The sequence below is a fragment of the Anabrus simplex genome, chromosome 1, assembly GCF_040414725.1.
Source record: "Anabrus simplex isolate iqAnaSimp1 chromosome 1, ASM4041472v1, whole genome shotgun sequence".
NCBI lineage: Eukaryota > Metazoa > Arthropoda > Insecta > Orthoptera > Tettigoniidae > Anabrus > Anabrus simplex.
The window spans coordinates 1,800,699,986-1,800,717,952 of record NC_090265.1 but is presented as its reverse complement, the minus strand read 5'-3'; the positions used below and the strand labels follow the sequence as shown (position 1 = coordinate 1,800,717,952).

At 37.7% G+C, this 17,967-nt stretch overlaps 1 protein-coding gene across 1 annotated transcript in view; it reads right to left on the bottom strand.

The window, feature by feature from the left end:
- Positions 1-5: 5 nt before the first annotated feature.
- The window catches only part of Dlg5 (Discs large 5), a 390,290-nt gene continuing 372,328 nt past the window's right edge, over positions 6-17,967 (bottom strand). The window contains exon 26 of the mRNA XM_068225698.1: positions 6-799. Within this exon, the coding sequence (XP_068081799.1) occupies positions 693-799 (107 nt within the window). The 3' untranslated portion in view covers positions 6-692. The remainder of the gene's footprint in view (positions 800-17,967) is intronic.

The window sequence follows — 17,967 nt, the reverse complement described above, 5'->3', positions numbered from 1 at the left end:
TACGGAGACGGACACCTGTTTGGTGATACACTCAGATACAGTAAAACAATAAACATCTAACCCTGGACATAATGTAGACGTTTTGCAAGTAAGAACATTTGACATCCATCTTCAAGTAGAGCTCTCGTAATGCGCTCTATCTCCTTCCGATTGTTGTGGACACTCTCTGCTTTATGACTTCCGAGGATTCTCTAAACAATACCACCCGAATGCGATGCTAAGATGATCCCTTATGCAAGTTCACCGCTGATTGCTTTTCCAGTACAGTACTTCCTCAAATTACCGCAATGATGGGACGTTAACACAAAAATCTGTAAGTATGCCGTAGCCGTCCTTTGGTGCGACACAGTTTTTTGAAGAACGTGTGATAGAGGATTTAGTGTTGATGGGACTGAAAATTCTGGACGGTTGATCCGGGAAATCGTTTCTTCGAGGAACGAATAATGCGGAATTTTTATAACTTGTTCTACTGTATAAGGTGTCTATGCTTACGCATTTATAAACCCTCACAATTCACTTCTCCAAATTGCCTACCACATAATGATGTGCCTCCTATACAACTAGCATAGAGATCATGTGGAGGTGTGCAAGTAGGATCTGTTCTATGCATTTCACATGTGTGTGGACATAATGTACAAAGCTAGACAACTCTGAAGGCAACTCTGCTTGCTGCCAACAGACAGTTTATGATATCACAGGCTTCCACACGGTACCCATAACGTTTTCTTCTGCTCCTGATCCACAGCTGCCTTCACCTGCGTGCACATGTAGGCCACATTCACTCCGGCTGGTATAACTGCTGTAAGATAAGAGCAAACATACAATAAATCTCACAAAATCAACAAAGATGGTATTAAGGCTATTTCTGGTCTAAACAAACTTAAGTCACCTAAAAATTATGGACAAAAACACTTATTCTATTTCATGAGCACAAGCTAACTCTGTATTGTATAAACAACCAATGGGCTGCTGCTCAGCCTGAAGGCCAGCATAACGAACCCTCTCAACTGTCATTTTTGGCTTTCCTTATTGGAGCTACGATCTCACTGTCATAAAGCTCTTCAACCGTTCTCACAAAGGCTGAGAGGACCTAAAACCAGCCCTCGAATCCAGGCAAAAAAAGAATTGATCAAGGCAGGAACCAAATCTGGGGCCTTATGGCTGGCTTGATACCCATAGATCATGGAACCAGCTCAAATTCTGTCCAGGTAATTTATTTTCAAAACAGATTTTTCCAAGTTTAACTGCAAAACAGGCAATGACTATTTCAATAAGACCTGTGCAACTGAATTATTGGAAGTCAAGAATTACAATACATATAGAAATCATAGGTAATAAATTTCATATTACTCCGTATTGAAGAGCAATATAATGTAAAGCAAAAGCTAAAGGTTTCCACCTATTCAACACTGTTTATTGTAACCTTAAAAAAGTTGCATATATTTCATGAAACTAGTTTCGGTCTTGCTAGAGACCGTCATCAGTCAAAATCAAGTTAAGGCAAGACAATTACAGATAAAATTTATGAAGCAAGCATATGTTGTTGAAATTCAGTGCAAGTCAAGTAAAGATTTGGATGTTAAAACACCCATCACAATCATACGTCATGTGTAAGTTCCCAGTTTTTTCCAGTTTGAAGAATGTACTTCACAGAAGACTAGGTGAAACACTTAGAATCTTCTAGAATTCAGTCCAGCTGTTCACACTTGTTTCAGCTGGACCTGGACGTGAATGACTTTAGTGTTATGTATGAGGGTAGTTTTTATGCCCCCACCCACTCAGCAATCCTCACTACTAGGGTTTGGATGTACATATTCCTGTCTTCCATTTCTATTTGTTGGTACTGTATTCATCATCAACTGGACATTTCTGAGCATACATATTTTGTAGTATATATAAATACACATGCATCTTTTTATTATTCTTTAAGGTATGAAAGGATGGAAACTCACTTCAAACTTGTGGACCTATCGACAAATGCTCATGGACGGAAAGGATTATAAAGAGCAAAGTTTTGAAGCGTGTGAGAATACAGACAGAAATTCTGCTGACAATTAAAAAACAGAAGTTGGAATACTTGGAACACACACCATGCATGGCAAGAAATTTAGACATTTCCAACTTGTTTGCAAGGGAAGATTAATGGCACACACAAATGTGCCAGAAGAAAGGATGTCTTTGTTGCATAGCATGCCAGATTGGTACGAACAAGGGACAAATCTATAATTGCCAGGGTGGCTGCCAAAGAGGAGGAGGAGGAGGAGGAGGAGGAGGAGGAGGAGGAGGATTGTTTTGGTCATATTTCAGCCATATTACATGTTAAAGGTCCTGTTCGGTTATATTTTCTACGGAAAAATATACTGTACTTTGAATGTGATGTCCGATATAGCTTGTGTAAATGTGTTTGTGGTATTGTGACAAAACTTGAAACTCGGGTTGGCTTTCTCTCATCCGAGTTAACATCACTGGTTTTAGGATAACTTCCTCTATAACAAGACTTTCAGAATGGAAATGTCACTGTTAAGAGACAAGGAAATATTTCAAAGCTTAGCTCATTATGTATCTTAGCACTGGTGGCTTGTAACCACTTCAGAATTTCAGTAGAAAAGGTCTTTTATTAGGAATCCACCCAATCAACAGTATAATAACACTGAACACAAAATCTTATCCTATCTCGTAAGTAGTAGTACCAGCCATCTTAAGAACTAAACATAATACACGCAAACAATAATCTGACATACAAAATGTCCTCCACAGGTAAACAGAGCGCCATGGTGGAAGTTCTGATGATTGAGGTCGGCGTCCCCAATTACTACCAGGAAAAATCACATTTAACAACAATCGTCTATAGCAAGTAAATATTTTGCCGTTATGAATTCTCGCTACAACGGACTTCTACTATACAAATGTGAAAGAAAGAGCTAAAATATTTCCACTTATTCAATATTCATTTACTGTTAATGCATCACTGATTCTGATTCTCATGAAGGAAACTTATTGCTCACATGAATGGTTTACCGATGAAAGAGATAAGATTAGTTTGTAATAATATGGGGCAAGTGAGAATTATAGGGACATATAGACCTGGAAGAGAGGAAAGAGACATTGAAATATTTGTGAAACTAATAGATTATACTCATAAAAACAATAATAATATGGTAATTATTGGGGGAGATCTAAACTTGCCTGAAGTTGAAGCCATGAACAGAAACTGGCAAATAAGTTAATTTGGGCGGGTGAATTTACACAAGTAGTACAAGCACCAACTTGTCTCAATAACTTACTAGATGGATTCTTGGTTAAACCATGGAAAATTGTTGATAATGCTGAGGTAATTGAAGGGATAGGTGACCATAAGGCTGTAATAATGGATATAGGACCGGTGCCAAAAAAGCTTAATAAGAGGGTCACACCAGACAAGAAATTATACAGAAAAACTAAAGTTGAAGAATTCAGAACTTACCTTAAATCACAATTCAGTTGTTGTACAAGTGAAGAGAGTAATGTGGATAAACTTTGGGCAAACTTTAGATGAATTATTTGTGAAGGAGAGAAGAGATTTGTACTTTTAGAAAGGGTAAAATGACCTCAGTCGAAGGAAATAAGGAAATTAAAAAGAAAATATAGAATTGTAAACAGGAAAATCAAAGAGGGTAGGGAGAATAGAGAAACTAGAAAACAGCTAATAAGGGAACTTAACAGAGTGAAGAATGAAGCAAAAGAATTACATGAACGGCATACTTCACGAGGGTAATGACCATAAAGGGAAATGGAAAAAGCTGTATTCATATATCAGGATTCAAAAGGGAAAAGGAATCCAATTTCCCACAATGGTGGGAGGAGGTGAACAGTTTTAACAGATAATCTATTTAGTAGGGAATTCATATATTCAGTAGAAGATTGTCAGGAGTTGGAAACCAAAACAGAAGATAAGAGAGTGAAGGAGAGACACATGAGGGTATTTTCAGAGAAATCCAATGGCTTCAGCAGGAGTGATCAAATTACTGGGGAGGTATTAGTGGTACCTAGTGGTTGACTAAATCATAAATAATAGTGTATTATCAAAGGAATGGAAGGAATCTATAACAATACCAATTTATAAAGGAAAGGGTGATAAAAGGAAACCTGACTAGTGTAGTTTGTAAGATACTGGAGAGTTTAATGACAAAGTACATCAGAGGGATATGGGATTTTAGCAGGACATATCAGACAAGTTGGATTGGGTAGCTATAGACAGAGTGGAACATGGAATATTATTAAAGAAACTGAAGAGAATAGGATTGGACATAAGGGTTATATATTGGATAAGAACATTTCGAAATTCAAGAGTTCAAAAAGTCAAAGTAGGAAATCATGTATCACAAGAAGAGAAAGGTTGGAAGGGAATTCCACAGGGTAGTAAAATCGGCCCATTACTATTCTTAATATATGCAAATGATTTAGGGAACAATATAACATCAAAAATAAGATTGTATGCAGATGATATAATTGTTAATAAGGAAATAAATAACACAGAGGATTGTACAGAATTACAAAGGGACCTTGACAGTAACCAACAAGAGAATAATATGAAGATTCTTCTTCTTCCTGATACGTTTCACAGAGACTCTTCCAATCTTCTTTTTTCCCGCCCATATTCTAACGTTCATCACTGTCTGCACTGTAGTCCTCTCCGATTTACGTCATCCTGCACCTGATCCCTCCATCTTGTTTGTGGTCTTCCAATTGGCCTTCTACTAGATTCTGTAAATTCCAGAGCTCTTCTTGGTAATCTTTCTTGTCCCACTCTTTTGATGTGGCCGAATCATTTCAGCAAATTTCTCTCCATAGTTTGCTTTATAGGGTTGATCTGTAGCGTGTTCCACATGGTTTCATTTCTTGTCTTGTCCCTCCTTGTTTTACCCAAGATCCCTTCACAAAACGCATCTCTGTCGCTTGTAATCTAATTAGCATAAGAAATTTCATCTTTAATTTTTATCCGTATTGAACCGAGACCACAAATACTTATGAAGTTTTTAGAGGTTCCACCTATTCAATACAAAACAATGTACCCTGAATGTATTACAACATATTCACTTTATTTAGATGTACTAGTTTCGGCATTTCTTTAGCGCCATCATCAGCTGCAAGAAAGTCATGAAGAACTGGCAATTAATATAAAATATATATATAAACATTTTTGTACAACTAACTCCTATAGAATCGAGTTTGACAGCTGCAGTCGCTTAAGTGCGGTCAGTATCCAGTATTCGGGAGATAGTGGGTTCGAACCTCACTGTCGACAGATCTGAAGATGGCTTTCCGTGGTTTCCTATTTTCATACCAGGCCAAGGCTGGGGCTGTACCTTAATTAAGGCCACAGCCGCTTCCTTCCCACTCCTAGCCCTTTCCTGCTCCATTATCGCCATAACACCTACCTGTGTTGGTGCAACATAAAGCAACTTGCAAAAACTCCTATAGAACTTATTTTAAAATATATTTAGATAAAACACAGTTTTTGTCTCATATTTCTACAAGTTCAAAAAATTGTGGGTCAAATGTCAAAATTCAAAACATTCTGAAGAAAAAGAAATAAGGTTTGTGTGCGTTCAAAGTTTTTCATGTTGGGGTACTGAGTTTGATCTTGCTTCTTGTTTATTTGGTATTGCTTAAATTATTCCTTTTATTTTTAATACCTTGTGTGTAATTTCAAATAGCAGTGGCCTTCAAGGTCGAATATACTGACTGAGTTAAAACTATACATTAAAATTTGTTTGTGTTAGAACACTAAATTGTTCAATTCAAACTTATATTACATTAATAAAACTAAATTACACCAAACTCTCACTGTGCTTGCGTTCGTTTATAATTCTATATACTAAAATGCCATCCTCTAAAAATTTCTTTTGATTTCTGTAGCAGAATTTTATTATGCTTGTCTGTGCTGTTGCGTGTAACGTGATAAGGTGGAAACGTACAAATGTATCCTGAAGATGTTAACATGGACTATGTTTCACAGTTCAATATCGGAAACCTGCAAATAATGTGAAACCAAAATTAATGAAGGAAGGCAAGATATAATCCTATAAATTGTAAAGCTTATTTGTAGGACTCACCTCAAATGGCTGTAGACCTAACGTGGTGGCTTGCTTGTGTCATGTACATGAAGTAGAAGGGCGTTGAGGAGGGACATTAGGGGTTAGCAGGGAGAATCGCCTATATGGAGTGATAGTGAAGGAGGGGTTCGGGGGACGTTGCGGACGAAAAGAATATGAAAAACTGTTACGTAAAGCACGAAGAACAGTAATATTTCTTGAAAATCTTATATTTGTAAACAATGTTATCAAGAAATCGAATAGAACTCTAGGTTTTACAGAAATTTCATTTAGATTAAGATTAGCATTAAAATACTGATCTAACTGTATGAAGCACGCCTCTGTAACGTCAAGCAAAGACCCCTTGATTAGCGTCTCCAAAATCTCAAGGTCTTGCTCTATGACCGTGAACTTGTGTTTGTTTAAGATCATGGACATGCTGGCCTACAACTGAGAATTTATTATATTTCACAGCATTACAATGTTCAGTATATCTAACCTTGAAACTACACCCAGTTTTTCCAACATACCCACAGTCACAGTCATTACATCAAAATTTAATATTCAGGTGTTGGTAGTTCTCCGAGTAATACTTGTGTTCTCGATAGTTAAATACGCCTATGGTCCGGTTCGTTTGTGCCAATGTGATTACAGTACTCTTAAGTTTGACAGTGCGCGAGACACAGTTTGGGAAAGAGTCCTAGTAATTAATAAATGCAGTTTATCCGGCCTCGTGGCTTCTCTCAACGGCTCGAGGTACTTGTCGCCATACCGAAGTGAAAGGCGCGGCCAAGGGAGGCTGGCTCGTCTGCAGGTATCCAGCAATGTGCTAGCCGTCCTAATGCTAGCGCTCTCCGGAGATGTGCAACTGAACCCAGAACCCAACCAAAGCAATCAAGGTACGACATTTTTCTATCAAAATGTGAGGAGTATGCGTAACTCGCTTGCTGACTTTAATGCTGGACTAAGTGAAGGGAACTATGACTGTATTTGTATCAGCGAAAGTTGGCTTAATGAAACTGTAGTTGATACTGAAATATTTACGGACAGTTACATTGTGTTTCGTAATGACAGAAATTCCATGAACACTCCAAAACTGGATGGTGGGGGTGTTTTACTAGCTGTGAAGCCTGACCTTGGACCAGTGCCGAAGCCTGAACTTGCTGGGAAGTGGGAGTGTCAAGTAGTGAAAGTCAACCCTCAACCCGGTCGAGCTGTCTTCATTGTGTGTTGCTACCTGCCTCCAGATGAAGTGAATGACCGGCTTAGCAATCTACGTCAAACATTGGGAAACATTACATCTGTTCTCAACTCACGGGATACTGTTATTATGGGCGGTGATTTTAACTAGAGGCAATTAGTTTGGAAAACTGATGAGTTGTCGAAAGTACAACACATTGTCAAACAAAGAAGCAAGGAGGTATTCTTATTTCTAGAAATTATTAATGAATTCGATCTTAGATTTGTGATTTTCCTACTAGGAATGATAATTTTCTAGACTTAATTTTAGTCTCAAACGAATTACTTCAGAGTGGAGAGTGCGTCTAAACTGAAAACATAATTCACTCTGATCACCAAGCCATCAAAATCTTCCTGTCTATGCCAAGGACATTTCGCTTCAAAGCACAAAACAAAGTCATATTTGCATGGGAAAAGCTGATTTTTCATTAATGAGGGACCTTTTATCCCTGTGCCCCTGGGATATGATGATGATAATAATAATAATAATAATAATAATAATAATAATAATAATAATAATAATAATAATAATAATAATCGTATGGCCTCAGCTACCGTTTGCAGACATTTCGATTTGACGCCATCTGGCTGTCTACTCGTCAATTTCGACGTTCCGGTTTACTCTGTCTGCCATCTAGCGGACCTAGAGTAAACCGGATCTCTCTTGGGCGTCTATGGCTGAGATTTAATTAATTTTGTCGGGTAAATACCAAATGTATCACCAGAGTTCTTTTACATGCCGACATCGTACGACATGCAGTGTCGAATGGACTTTTTTCCGCCCTTCAAAAATTAAAACTCATTCAATAAAATCTTCAAGATGTTATATTGTAGCAATCGTAGTGAGGTGGAAAATGAGAAGCCAGTGCTTCGATAAACACAGTTCTACATGAAATTTTTTTTAATAAAGTGTCAAACAGAGCTAATGTTTTTTAAGAAGATTGTGTTTTCAGTGGTTGTTTTTGTTAAACCCACGATAATATAAACTATCTTACATCGGATTTTATCAATTCAAAGTTTAATACTTGCAAGTCTTAGATAATACAGACTTGAAATAGTTTAATTACAACATGTTTTTAAATCATCAATATGTTTTTAAAACTTATTTTATGTGACGTAGATAAACTTATATGTTTGCCAAATATTTCCTAGAATGTATTTCAGCTGATGGTGACGCAAAATAAGGCGTTGAAACTAGTTCTGATAAAATATATGTTGTAATTTCATCTTAACAACATGTTAATGTATTGAATAAGGTGGATATGAATTTTAATAAATTGTAATCTTGGTTCAATATGGACGAATTATGAAATTTATTTACTTAACTTACGAAGTGAATGTAACAAACTGCAGCGTGCTAAGTACAGGGATTACGTTAAGTCGGTAGAAGGTGACATCATCGCACGCCCTAAGCGCTTTTGGAATTTCATTAATAATAAAAGAAAATCTTCCCGTCTGCTTTCCACTATGCTAATAAAGGGAACTAAATCCACGAAAAAGATAAAATTCTAAACACATTTGCACAAACTGTCGCAAAGTACCATTCTCCTTCCGAGCCCTGCAATGCAACTTTTTCTCCCCCATTTTCAATAGATCCTGTGTCTATTGAAACTTCTGTGGTAGAAGCGACACGGATCCTGTCATTGGTGGATATCAACAAATCACGTGGGCCTGACGAGATACCTGGCATCGTCCTCCGTGAATGTGCTTCCCAACTGGCAATTCCACTATGTGAAATTATAAATAAATCATTTAAGTGTGGGTGTTTTCCAGCTGAGTGGAAAAGTGTTACATAATTCCTATCTTTAAGAAAGGTGATAAGGTGTTGTTCGATAATTATAGACCAGTACTGCTGCTCTCACTTTTATCGAAGGTGGCGGAGAAAGTCATATATAATCGCCTGTATGACTCTTTTAGTCAGTACATAGACCCATCACAGCATGGATTTGTTAAAGGCAGGTCAACTGTTACCAATCTGGCAGTTTATTTATCTTCAATTTCAGATGCATTAGACAAAGGTAAACAGGTTGATGTGATATATACCGATTTCTCCAAAGCCTTCGACTTTTTACAACACGAAGCCTTGTTGAGAAAGTTGTCAGCGTATGGAGTGTCCGGGAGTATTTTCAAGTGGCTAAAGAGCTACTTGACAAAACGAATATGTTTTGTCAAGTCCGAGGTTTTGATCTCTACCCCCTATGAACCTTCAACCTTCGTCAGGCGTCCCACAGGGATCACTGTTAGGGCCTCTTCTATTTGTTTTGTTTCTAAATGATATTAGTACAGTCGTTCAGAGCAGTGAATGTCTCTTGTACGCTGATGACTTGAAACTATACAAAGTCATAGAAGAAGACAGTGATGGCGATTGTCTACAACAAGATCTGAAGCAAATATGCGAGTGGTGTGATAAGTGGTCCCTTAAAATGAATAAATTCAAGTGTGGTGTCATGTCATTTACTCGGAAATTAACATCTGTATTTTACAGATATAAAATCAGTGGAGAAAGTTTAAATCGTGTGGAGGAGTTTAATGATCTAGATGTAATTCTTAGTAACAGGAATGGCTTATCCTTTGAGAAACACATCGATGGTATTATAAAGAAATCTTTCGACCCCTGGGGTTTGTCAAGAGGAATTGTAAAGATTTCAGTAATATTGCATGTGTCAAAACACTGTTTTGTTCCCTGGTGAGACCCTGTCTCGAGTATGGTTGTGAGGTGTGGCTCCCGAATCAGAAAGGCCACATACACCATCTCGAGAGTGTACAGATAAGGTTCACGAAGTGGATTAGTTTTGGATTCCTGGGCATGCCACTCTCTTCAAGCAGGTATGAAGAATTTGTAAACATTCTTAGAATGAATGCGCTGGCAATGCGCTGAAAATGTGCGAATGCAATGTTAGTAATTAAATGCTTGAAGAATAAAGTGGACTGTCCGGCTATACTGGGATTGATCCCACTTCATGTTCCCAGCAGACGAACAAGGAAGATATGTACATTCCACCAGCCCAAATGTAGGATGGTTGCACATGAAAATTCTTGGTTCATGCAAGCCCTTAGGACCATAAATCAGCTGGAAGGGTCACTAGACTTTTTTTTACCACCCTTCCACTGCAATTCGGAAAGTTCTTCTCAAGGGCGGAACGTGATAATTTTGTAAATTGTGTAAATAATCTGTAGAAAACATGTGAAGATTTATATCTGTCTGTATATATATATAACTAGCTGATGTACCCGTGCTTCGCTACAGGATTCTCAGAGAGACTGGCTTTTTCGTTTTCCTAACTGAAGTCAACATAGGTCACTACAAAAACGGCAGTAGGAATGTAGCGATTAAAAGCTATGTTATATCATATAAAACACTTGATCAAATGAAAAACTGCACATTTTCTCACTTTTAACGTTCAGTACTACAGTGCTGATCTAACAGTCCAAAGTTCCAGAGCTGGAATGACCAGGCCGCAGAGAGCCGTGAACACTCCTCTGCCATTATTCCGTTACATATACACACTGCTCATTCCATTCAGTCCCTCAGAGTAGGGATTCAATAGTTCGAATGCTATGATGAACCAGTGTGTTACGTACCAGTAGTATCAGAAAATTTATGAACCAGAGGAATGGCATGCTAAAGAAGAAAGTTATCTAACTCCCCAGCTACTTCTCGCAGGCTGTTACTCTCAGTACGACTGGGCAAGTTGGCCGTGTGCTTAGGGGCGCTCAGCTGTAAGCTTGCATCCGGAAGATAGTGGATTCGAACACCACTGTTGGCAGCGCAGAAGATGGCATTCTGTTGTTTCCCTTTTTCACACCAGGCAAATGCTGGGGCTGTACCTTGATTAAGGCCAAGGCCGCTTCCTTCACACTCCTAGCCCTTTCCTATCCCATCGTTGCCATAAGACCTATCTGTGTCGGTGCGACGTAAAGCAAACTTTAAAAAACGGTACGCAGCAGTAATCCTATCTATCCAAGATGAGTGGCATCAGGAGACACAAAGCACATCACAACAAACAACGGTCAATATAAAGTTATTGTTGGTCAATTTTATGAGGTTCCTATATTGTAGGCCTTCACATTTAGTTTTCTTTCGAATCTGTGATATTAGGGCGTCTTAAAAAATATTTATAGCCTAGATTTTAGTTCATTATTCTCCGACTTTACATACCTATTTTCATTACATTCTGTTTACCAATCTTCTTGTGACCCGGCGCTGGTATAGACTTAGTAACAAATATCCAAATTCATGAATATCTCTGTGATCATAGCCTATACGGTAACAATGTATTAATGATCGGAAATTTAATACTATATAACTTTAGTTATGTAGTATTTATCGATACGACCACTAAAACCATAAATATTTGAGAATTACATTTTTGGCCTTCCCCTAAACCGCCATTTCACTCAGCATTAATAAAATTATTTATGGCCTAGATTATAGCGCCTTACTCCCCGACTTTGCGTACCGATTTTCATTAAGATAGGACCACTAATAACAAATAGTTGACCGAGCTCGATAGCTGCAGTCGCTTAAGTGCGGCCAGTATCCAGTAATCGGGAGTTAGTGGGTTCGAGTCCCACTATCGGCAGCCCTGAAGATGGTTTTCCGTGGTTTCCCATTTTCACACCAGGCAAATGCCGGGGCTGTACCTTAATTAAGGTCACGGCCGCTTCCTTCCAATTCCTAGGCCTTTCTTATCCCATCGTCGCCATAAGACATATCTGTGTCGGTGCGACGTAAAGCAAAAAAATAAATAGTTGAGAATGAAATGTTAGGCCTTCCCCTCAACTATCATTTCACTCAGTGTGAATAACATTGTGTATAGCCTAGATTATGGCAACTTATATCTCAACTTTTTATACTGATTTTCATTAAGATAGGATCATTAACATAAATATTTCAGAATTAACTTTTAGGCCTTCCCCTAAACTACCATTTCACACCGCGTGAATAAAATTATTTATAGCCTAGATTGTAGCGACTTATTCGACTTTTCATACCGATTTTCATTAAATTCTCTCCAACCGTTTTCTCGTGATGCGTGTACATACATACATACATACATACATACATACATTACATACATACAGAAAGTACGGAAAATTAAAAAAATGCATTTTCTTGTTACTGTGGACACGACTGATAGAGAAATACCACATTTTTAAAAATTCTGAGCAATGTACAGACAAAACTCTTATTTTATATTTATAGATATGTATATTTGTATATATATATATATATATATATATTTCATTTTTTAATTAGTTTAATTACTTAATTTTTAATTTAATTTTCTATTACATCATCTGTAATTGGGACATCCTGTAGGTGATAAATAAATATATTCCATTCTATTACTTCTATTAATTGCTGTTGTGTTATGTAATACTTCTGCGCTTCTGTTATCCATTCTCAATATTCCGCATCTTAAAAATATTCGTGACCTTATAAACATCTTTATTAAATGTAAATGGGGAAAAAGCTTTTGTTTTGGTTTATCTTTAATGAAAGTGGTGCGAAGGCAATACTTATACTTATTAATTATATGTTCTAAGCTAGCATTTCAGTCAGCGTGAATAAAATTATTTATGGCCTAGCTTGTAGCGACTTATTACCATACTTTGTATACCGATTTACATTAAATTCTCTTCAGCCGTTTTCTCGTGATGAGTGTACATACATACATACATACATAGACAGACAGACAGACAGACAGACAGACAGACAGACAGACAGACAGACAGAAATTACGGAAAAGTAAAAAGTGCATTTCCTTGTTACTGTGGGCACGACTGATACATAAATACAATCCTTTTTAAATTCTGAGCAATGTACAGACAAAACTCTTATTTTATATATATACTAGCTGATGTATCCGAGCTTCGCTACGGGATTCTCAGAAAGACTGACTTGGTGGTTTTCCTAACTGAATTCAACATAGGTCATTACAAAAACGTCGGTAGGAATGTAGCGATTGAAAGCAATGTTATCATATAAAATACTCAATCAAATGAAAAACCGCACTCTTTCTCACTTTCAACGAACAGTACTACGGTGCCGATCTAAGAGTCCAAAGTTCCAGAGCTGGAATAACCAGGTCGCAGACTGCCGTGAACACTCCTCTGTCATTATTACGTTAAATATGCACACTACTCATTCCAATCAGTGCCTCAGAGTAGGGATTGAATAGCTTGAATACTATGATGAACCAGCGTGTTACGTACCAGATATATGAGAAAATGTGTGAACCAGAGGAATGGCATGCTAAAGAAGAAAGTTATCTTACTTCCCAGCTACTTCCCGCCAATATACAGGCAGGCTGTTACAGTCGGTACGACCAGGCGAGTTGGCCGTGTGGTTAGGGGCGCACAGCTGTGAGCTTGCATCCGGAAGATAGTGGATTCGAACCCCACTGCCGGCAACCCTGAAGATGGTATTCCGTGGTTTCCCATTTTCACACCAGTCACACCAGGCTGTACCTCAAAGCCAAGGCCGCTTCCTTCACACCACTATTCATTTCCTATCCCATCGTCGCCATAAGACCTACATGTGTCGGTGAGACGTCAAGCAAATTAAAAAAACCTCGGTACGCTGCAGTAATTCTATCTATTGGGGATGAGAGGAAACAGAAGACAAAAAGCACATCACAACAAACAATGGTCAATATAATGTTATTGTTGATAAAGAGTATAAGCTTTCTATATTGCAGGCCTTCACATTAGTTTTCTTTCGACTCTGTGATATTAGGGGGTCCTACAAAATTATTTATATCGTAGACTGTAGTTCCTTATTCTCAGACTTTACATACCGATTTTCACTAAATTCTGTTTACCCATTTTCTCAGGACTCGGCGCTGATATGGACTTAGTAACAAAAATCCAAATTCATAAATATCTCTGATTATATGCGGTACGGTAACAATGTATAAGACATAAGTGATCGGAACAACTAACTTACGACATAACTAAAGTTATGGTAGTTATGTAGTATTTATCGATACAACCACTAATAACATAAATAACTTATTTGAGAATTACATTTCAGGTCTTCCCCTACACTACCATTTCACTCAACGTGAATAAAATAATTTGTAGCCTAGATTGCAGTGGTTCATCACCCGATATTACATACTGATTTTCATTAAATTCTCTTCAGCCGTTTTCTATTGATGCGTGTACAGACAGACAGACAGACAGACAGACAGACAGACAGACAGACAGACAGACAGACAGACAGACAGACAGACAGACAGACAGACAGACAGACAGACAGACAGACAGACAGACAGACAGACAGAGGGGCGGACGAACGGACATTACGGAAAAGTACAAAATGCATTTCATTGTTACTGTGGACATGACAGATACAGAAATATCATTCATTTCAAATTCTGAGCAATGTACAGGCAACACACTTATTTTATATATAGATTACATTTCAGGCCTTCCCCGAAACTACCATTTCACTCAGTGCGAATAACATTATTGATAGCCTAGATTATAGTGACCTTTTCCCCGACTTTGCATACCAATTTTCGTGAAGATACGACCACTAATAAAATAGATATTTGACAATTAAATTTTAGGCCTTCCCCTAAACTACCATTTTTCTCAGTGTGTATAGCCTATATTGTAGCAAATTATTTCCCATCTTTGTCTAGCGATTTTCATCAAGACATGACCACTAATAACATAAATATTTGAGAATTAAATTTGAGGCCTTCCCCTAAACTACCATTTCACTCAGCGTGATTAAAATAATTTATAGCCTAGATTGTAGCGGTTCATCACCCGACTTTACATTCCGATTTTCATTAAATTCTCTTCAGCTGTTTTCTCGTGATGCGTGTACATACATACATACATACATACATACATACATACATACAGACAGACAGACAGACAGACATACATTACGGAAAAGTAAAAAATGCATTTCCTTGTTACTGTGGACATGAGCGATACAGAAATATCATTCTTTTCAAATTCTGAGCAATGTACAGACAAAACTCTTATTTTATATATATAGATACTTTTTTTGCTACTTTACGTTGCACCGACACAGATAGGTCTTATGGCGATGATGGGACAGGGAAGGCCTAGGAGTGGGAAGGAAGCGGCCGTGTCTTAATTAAGGTACAGCCCCAGCATTTGGCTGGTGTGCAAAATGGGAAACAACGGAAAACCATTTTCAGAGCTGCCGACAGTGAGGTTCGAACCTACTATCTCCAGAATACTGGATACTGGCCGCACTTAAGGGACTGCAGCTATTGAGCTTGGTGATCAATATTTTTTTTTTTTGCTACTTGCTTTACGTCGCACCGACACAGATAGGTCTTATGGCGACGATGGGACAGGGAAGGGCTAGGAGTGGGAAGGAAGCGGCCGTGGCCTTAATTATGTACAGCCGCAGCATTTGCCTGGTGTGAAAAAGGGAAACCATGGAAAACCATTTTCAGGGCTGCCGAAAGATCAATATTTTAATGCTAATCTTAATCTAAATGAAATTTCTGTAAAACCTAGAGTTCTATTCGATTTCTTGATAACATTGTTTACAAATATAAGATTTTCAAGAAATATTACTGTTCTTCGTGCTTTACGTAACAGTTTTTCATATTCTTTTCGTCCGCAACGTCCCCCGAACCCCTCCTTCACTATCACTCCATATAGGCGATTCTCCCTGCTAACCCCTAATGTCCCTCCTCAACGCCCTTCTACTTCATGTACATGACACAAGCAAGCCACCACGTTAGGTCTACAGCCGTTTGAGGTGAGTCCTACAAATAAGCTTTACAATTTATAGGATTATATCTTGCCTTCCTTCATTAATTTTGGTTTCACATTATTTGCAGGTTTCCGATATTGAACTGTGAAACATAGTCCATGTTAACATCTTCAGGATACATTTGTACGTTTCCACCTTATCACGTTACACGCAACAGCACAGACAAGCATAATAAAATTCTGCTACAGAAATCAAAAGAAATTTTTAGAGGATGGCATTTTAGTATATAGAATTATAAACGAACGCAAGCACAGTGAGAGTTTGGTGTAATTTAGTTTTATTAATGTAATATAAGTTTGAATTGAACAATTTAGTGTTCTAACACAAACAAATTTTAATGTATAGTTTTAACTCAGTCAGTATATTCGACCTTGAAGGCCACTGCTATTTGAAATGACACACAAGGTATTAAAAATAAAAGGAATAATTTAAGCAATACCAAATAAACAAGAAGCAAGATCAAACTCAGTACCCCAACATGAAAAACTTTGAACGCACACAAACCTTATTTCTTTTTCTTCAGAATGTTTTGAATTTTGACATTTGACCCACAAGTTTTTGAACTTGTAGAAATATGAGACATAAACTTTGTTTTATCTAAATATATTTTAAAATAAGTTCTATAGGAGTTAGTTGTACAAAAATGTTGATATATATTTTATATTAATTGCCAGTTTTTCATGACTTTCTTGCAGCTGATGATGGCGCTAGAGAAACGCCAAAACTAGTCCAGCTAAATAAAATTAATACGATGTAATATATTCAGGCAACATTGTTTTGTATTGAATAGGTGGAACCTCTAAAAACTTTATAAGTATTTGTGAGCTTGTAATCTACTCAGATATTGTTTCTTGGACAAGTCCAACATTCTGATCTACAGGTCAATATTGGCAAATAATATGATTTATATATCATGATTTTTGCTCTTGTAGGTACTTACGAATTTCTAATTATGTCTGATACACAGTAATAAAATTTTGAGCAATTTCCTATCCTCTCCAAAATTTCTTCCTTGATGTTTCCTATCCCGGTTAGCTTACTTCCTAAGAATTTAAAAGCATCTACTTCTTTAAGAATTTTTCCATTACACCTAACAACCTTCATTTTTTGTTTTCTCTAGCGATTTTTATAACTTAACTTTTCGTTGAACTTATTTACATGCCTGCTTCTTCAACTGCTCTCTGCCAGGTATTTAGTTGTTGTTCAAATTTTTGTTCATTTTCTTCCTATACCTTTACATCATCTGGATATGCTATGACTTTCATATCATTTGCTGTAGACCCCTGGCAAACTTTCCTCATAATGCTGTCCATCACTATATTAAAGAGCACTGGTGAAAGTACACTTCACCGGGCGAGATGGCCGTGCGGTTAGGGACGCGCAGCTGTGAGCTTACATCCAGGAGATAGTGGGTTTGAACCCCAATGTCCGCAGCCCTGAAGCTGGATTTCCGTGGTTTTCCAATTTTCCCACCAGATAAATGCAGGGGCTGTACCGTAATTAAGGCCATGGCCACTTTCTTCCCATTCCTAAGCCTTTCCTCTCCCGTCGTTGCCATAAACCTACCTCGTGTCTGAGCGACGCAAAAAAAAAAAAAAAATAGTACACTTCTTTGTCTTACTCCTCTGTCTGTTCTAAACCATTCTGATCTTTTGCCATCTATTATAACATGGTTCATGTCTGTGGGTTACTGTAGTCACGTCCTAGTTCGTGAACTATGGGCAATGGCGGAGTGGCCTAGTAAGTGGTCCTGAGAGTTGGGATACTAGTTGCTATGGAATGGGAGTGGGCATCTCGGACATATTCTGAGTCATGGCCCTCTTTGTGCTCAGGCAGCTAGGAATATACAATTCACCAGTGGTCCATAACCCGTTA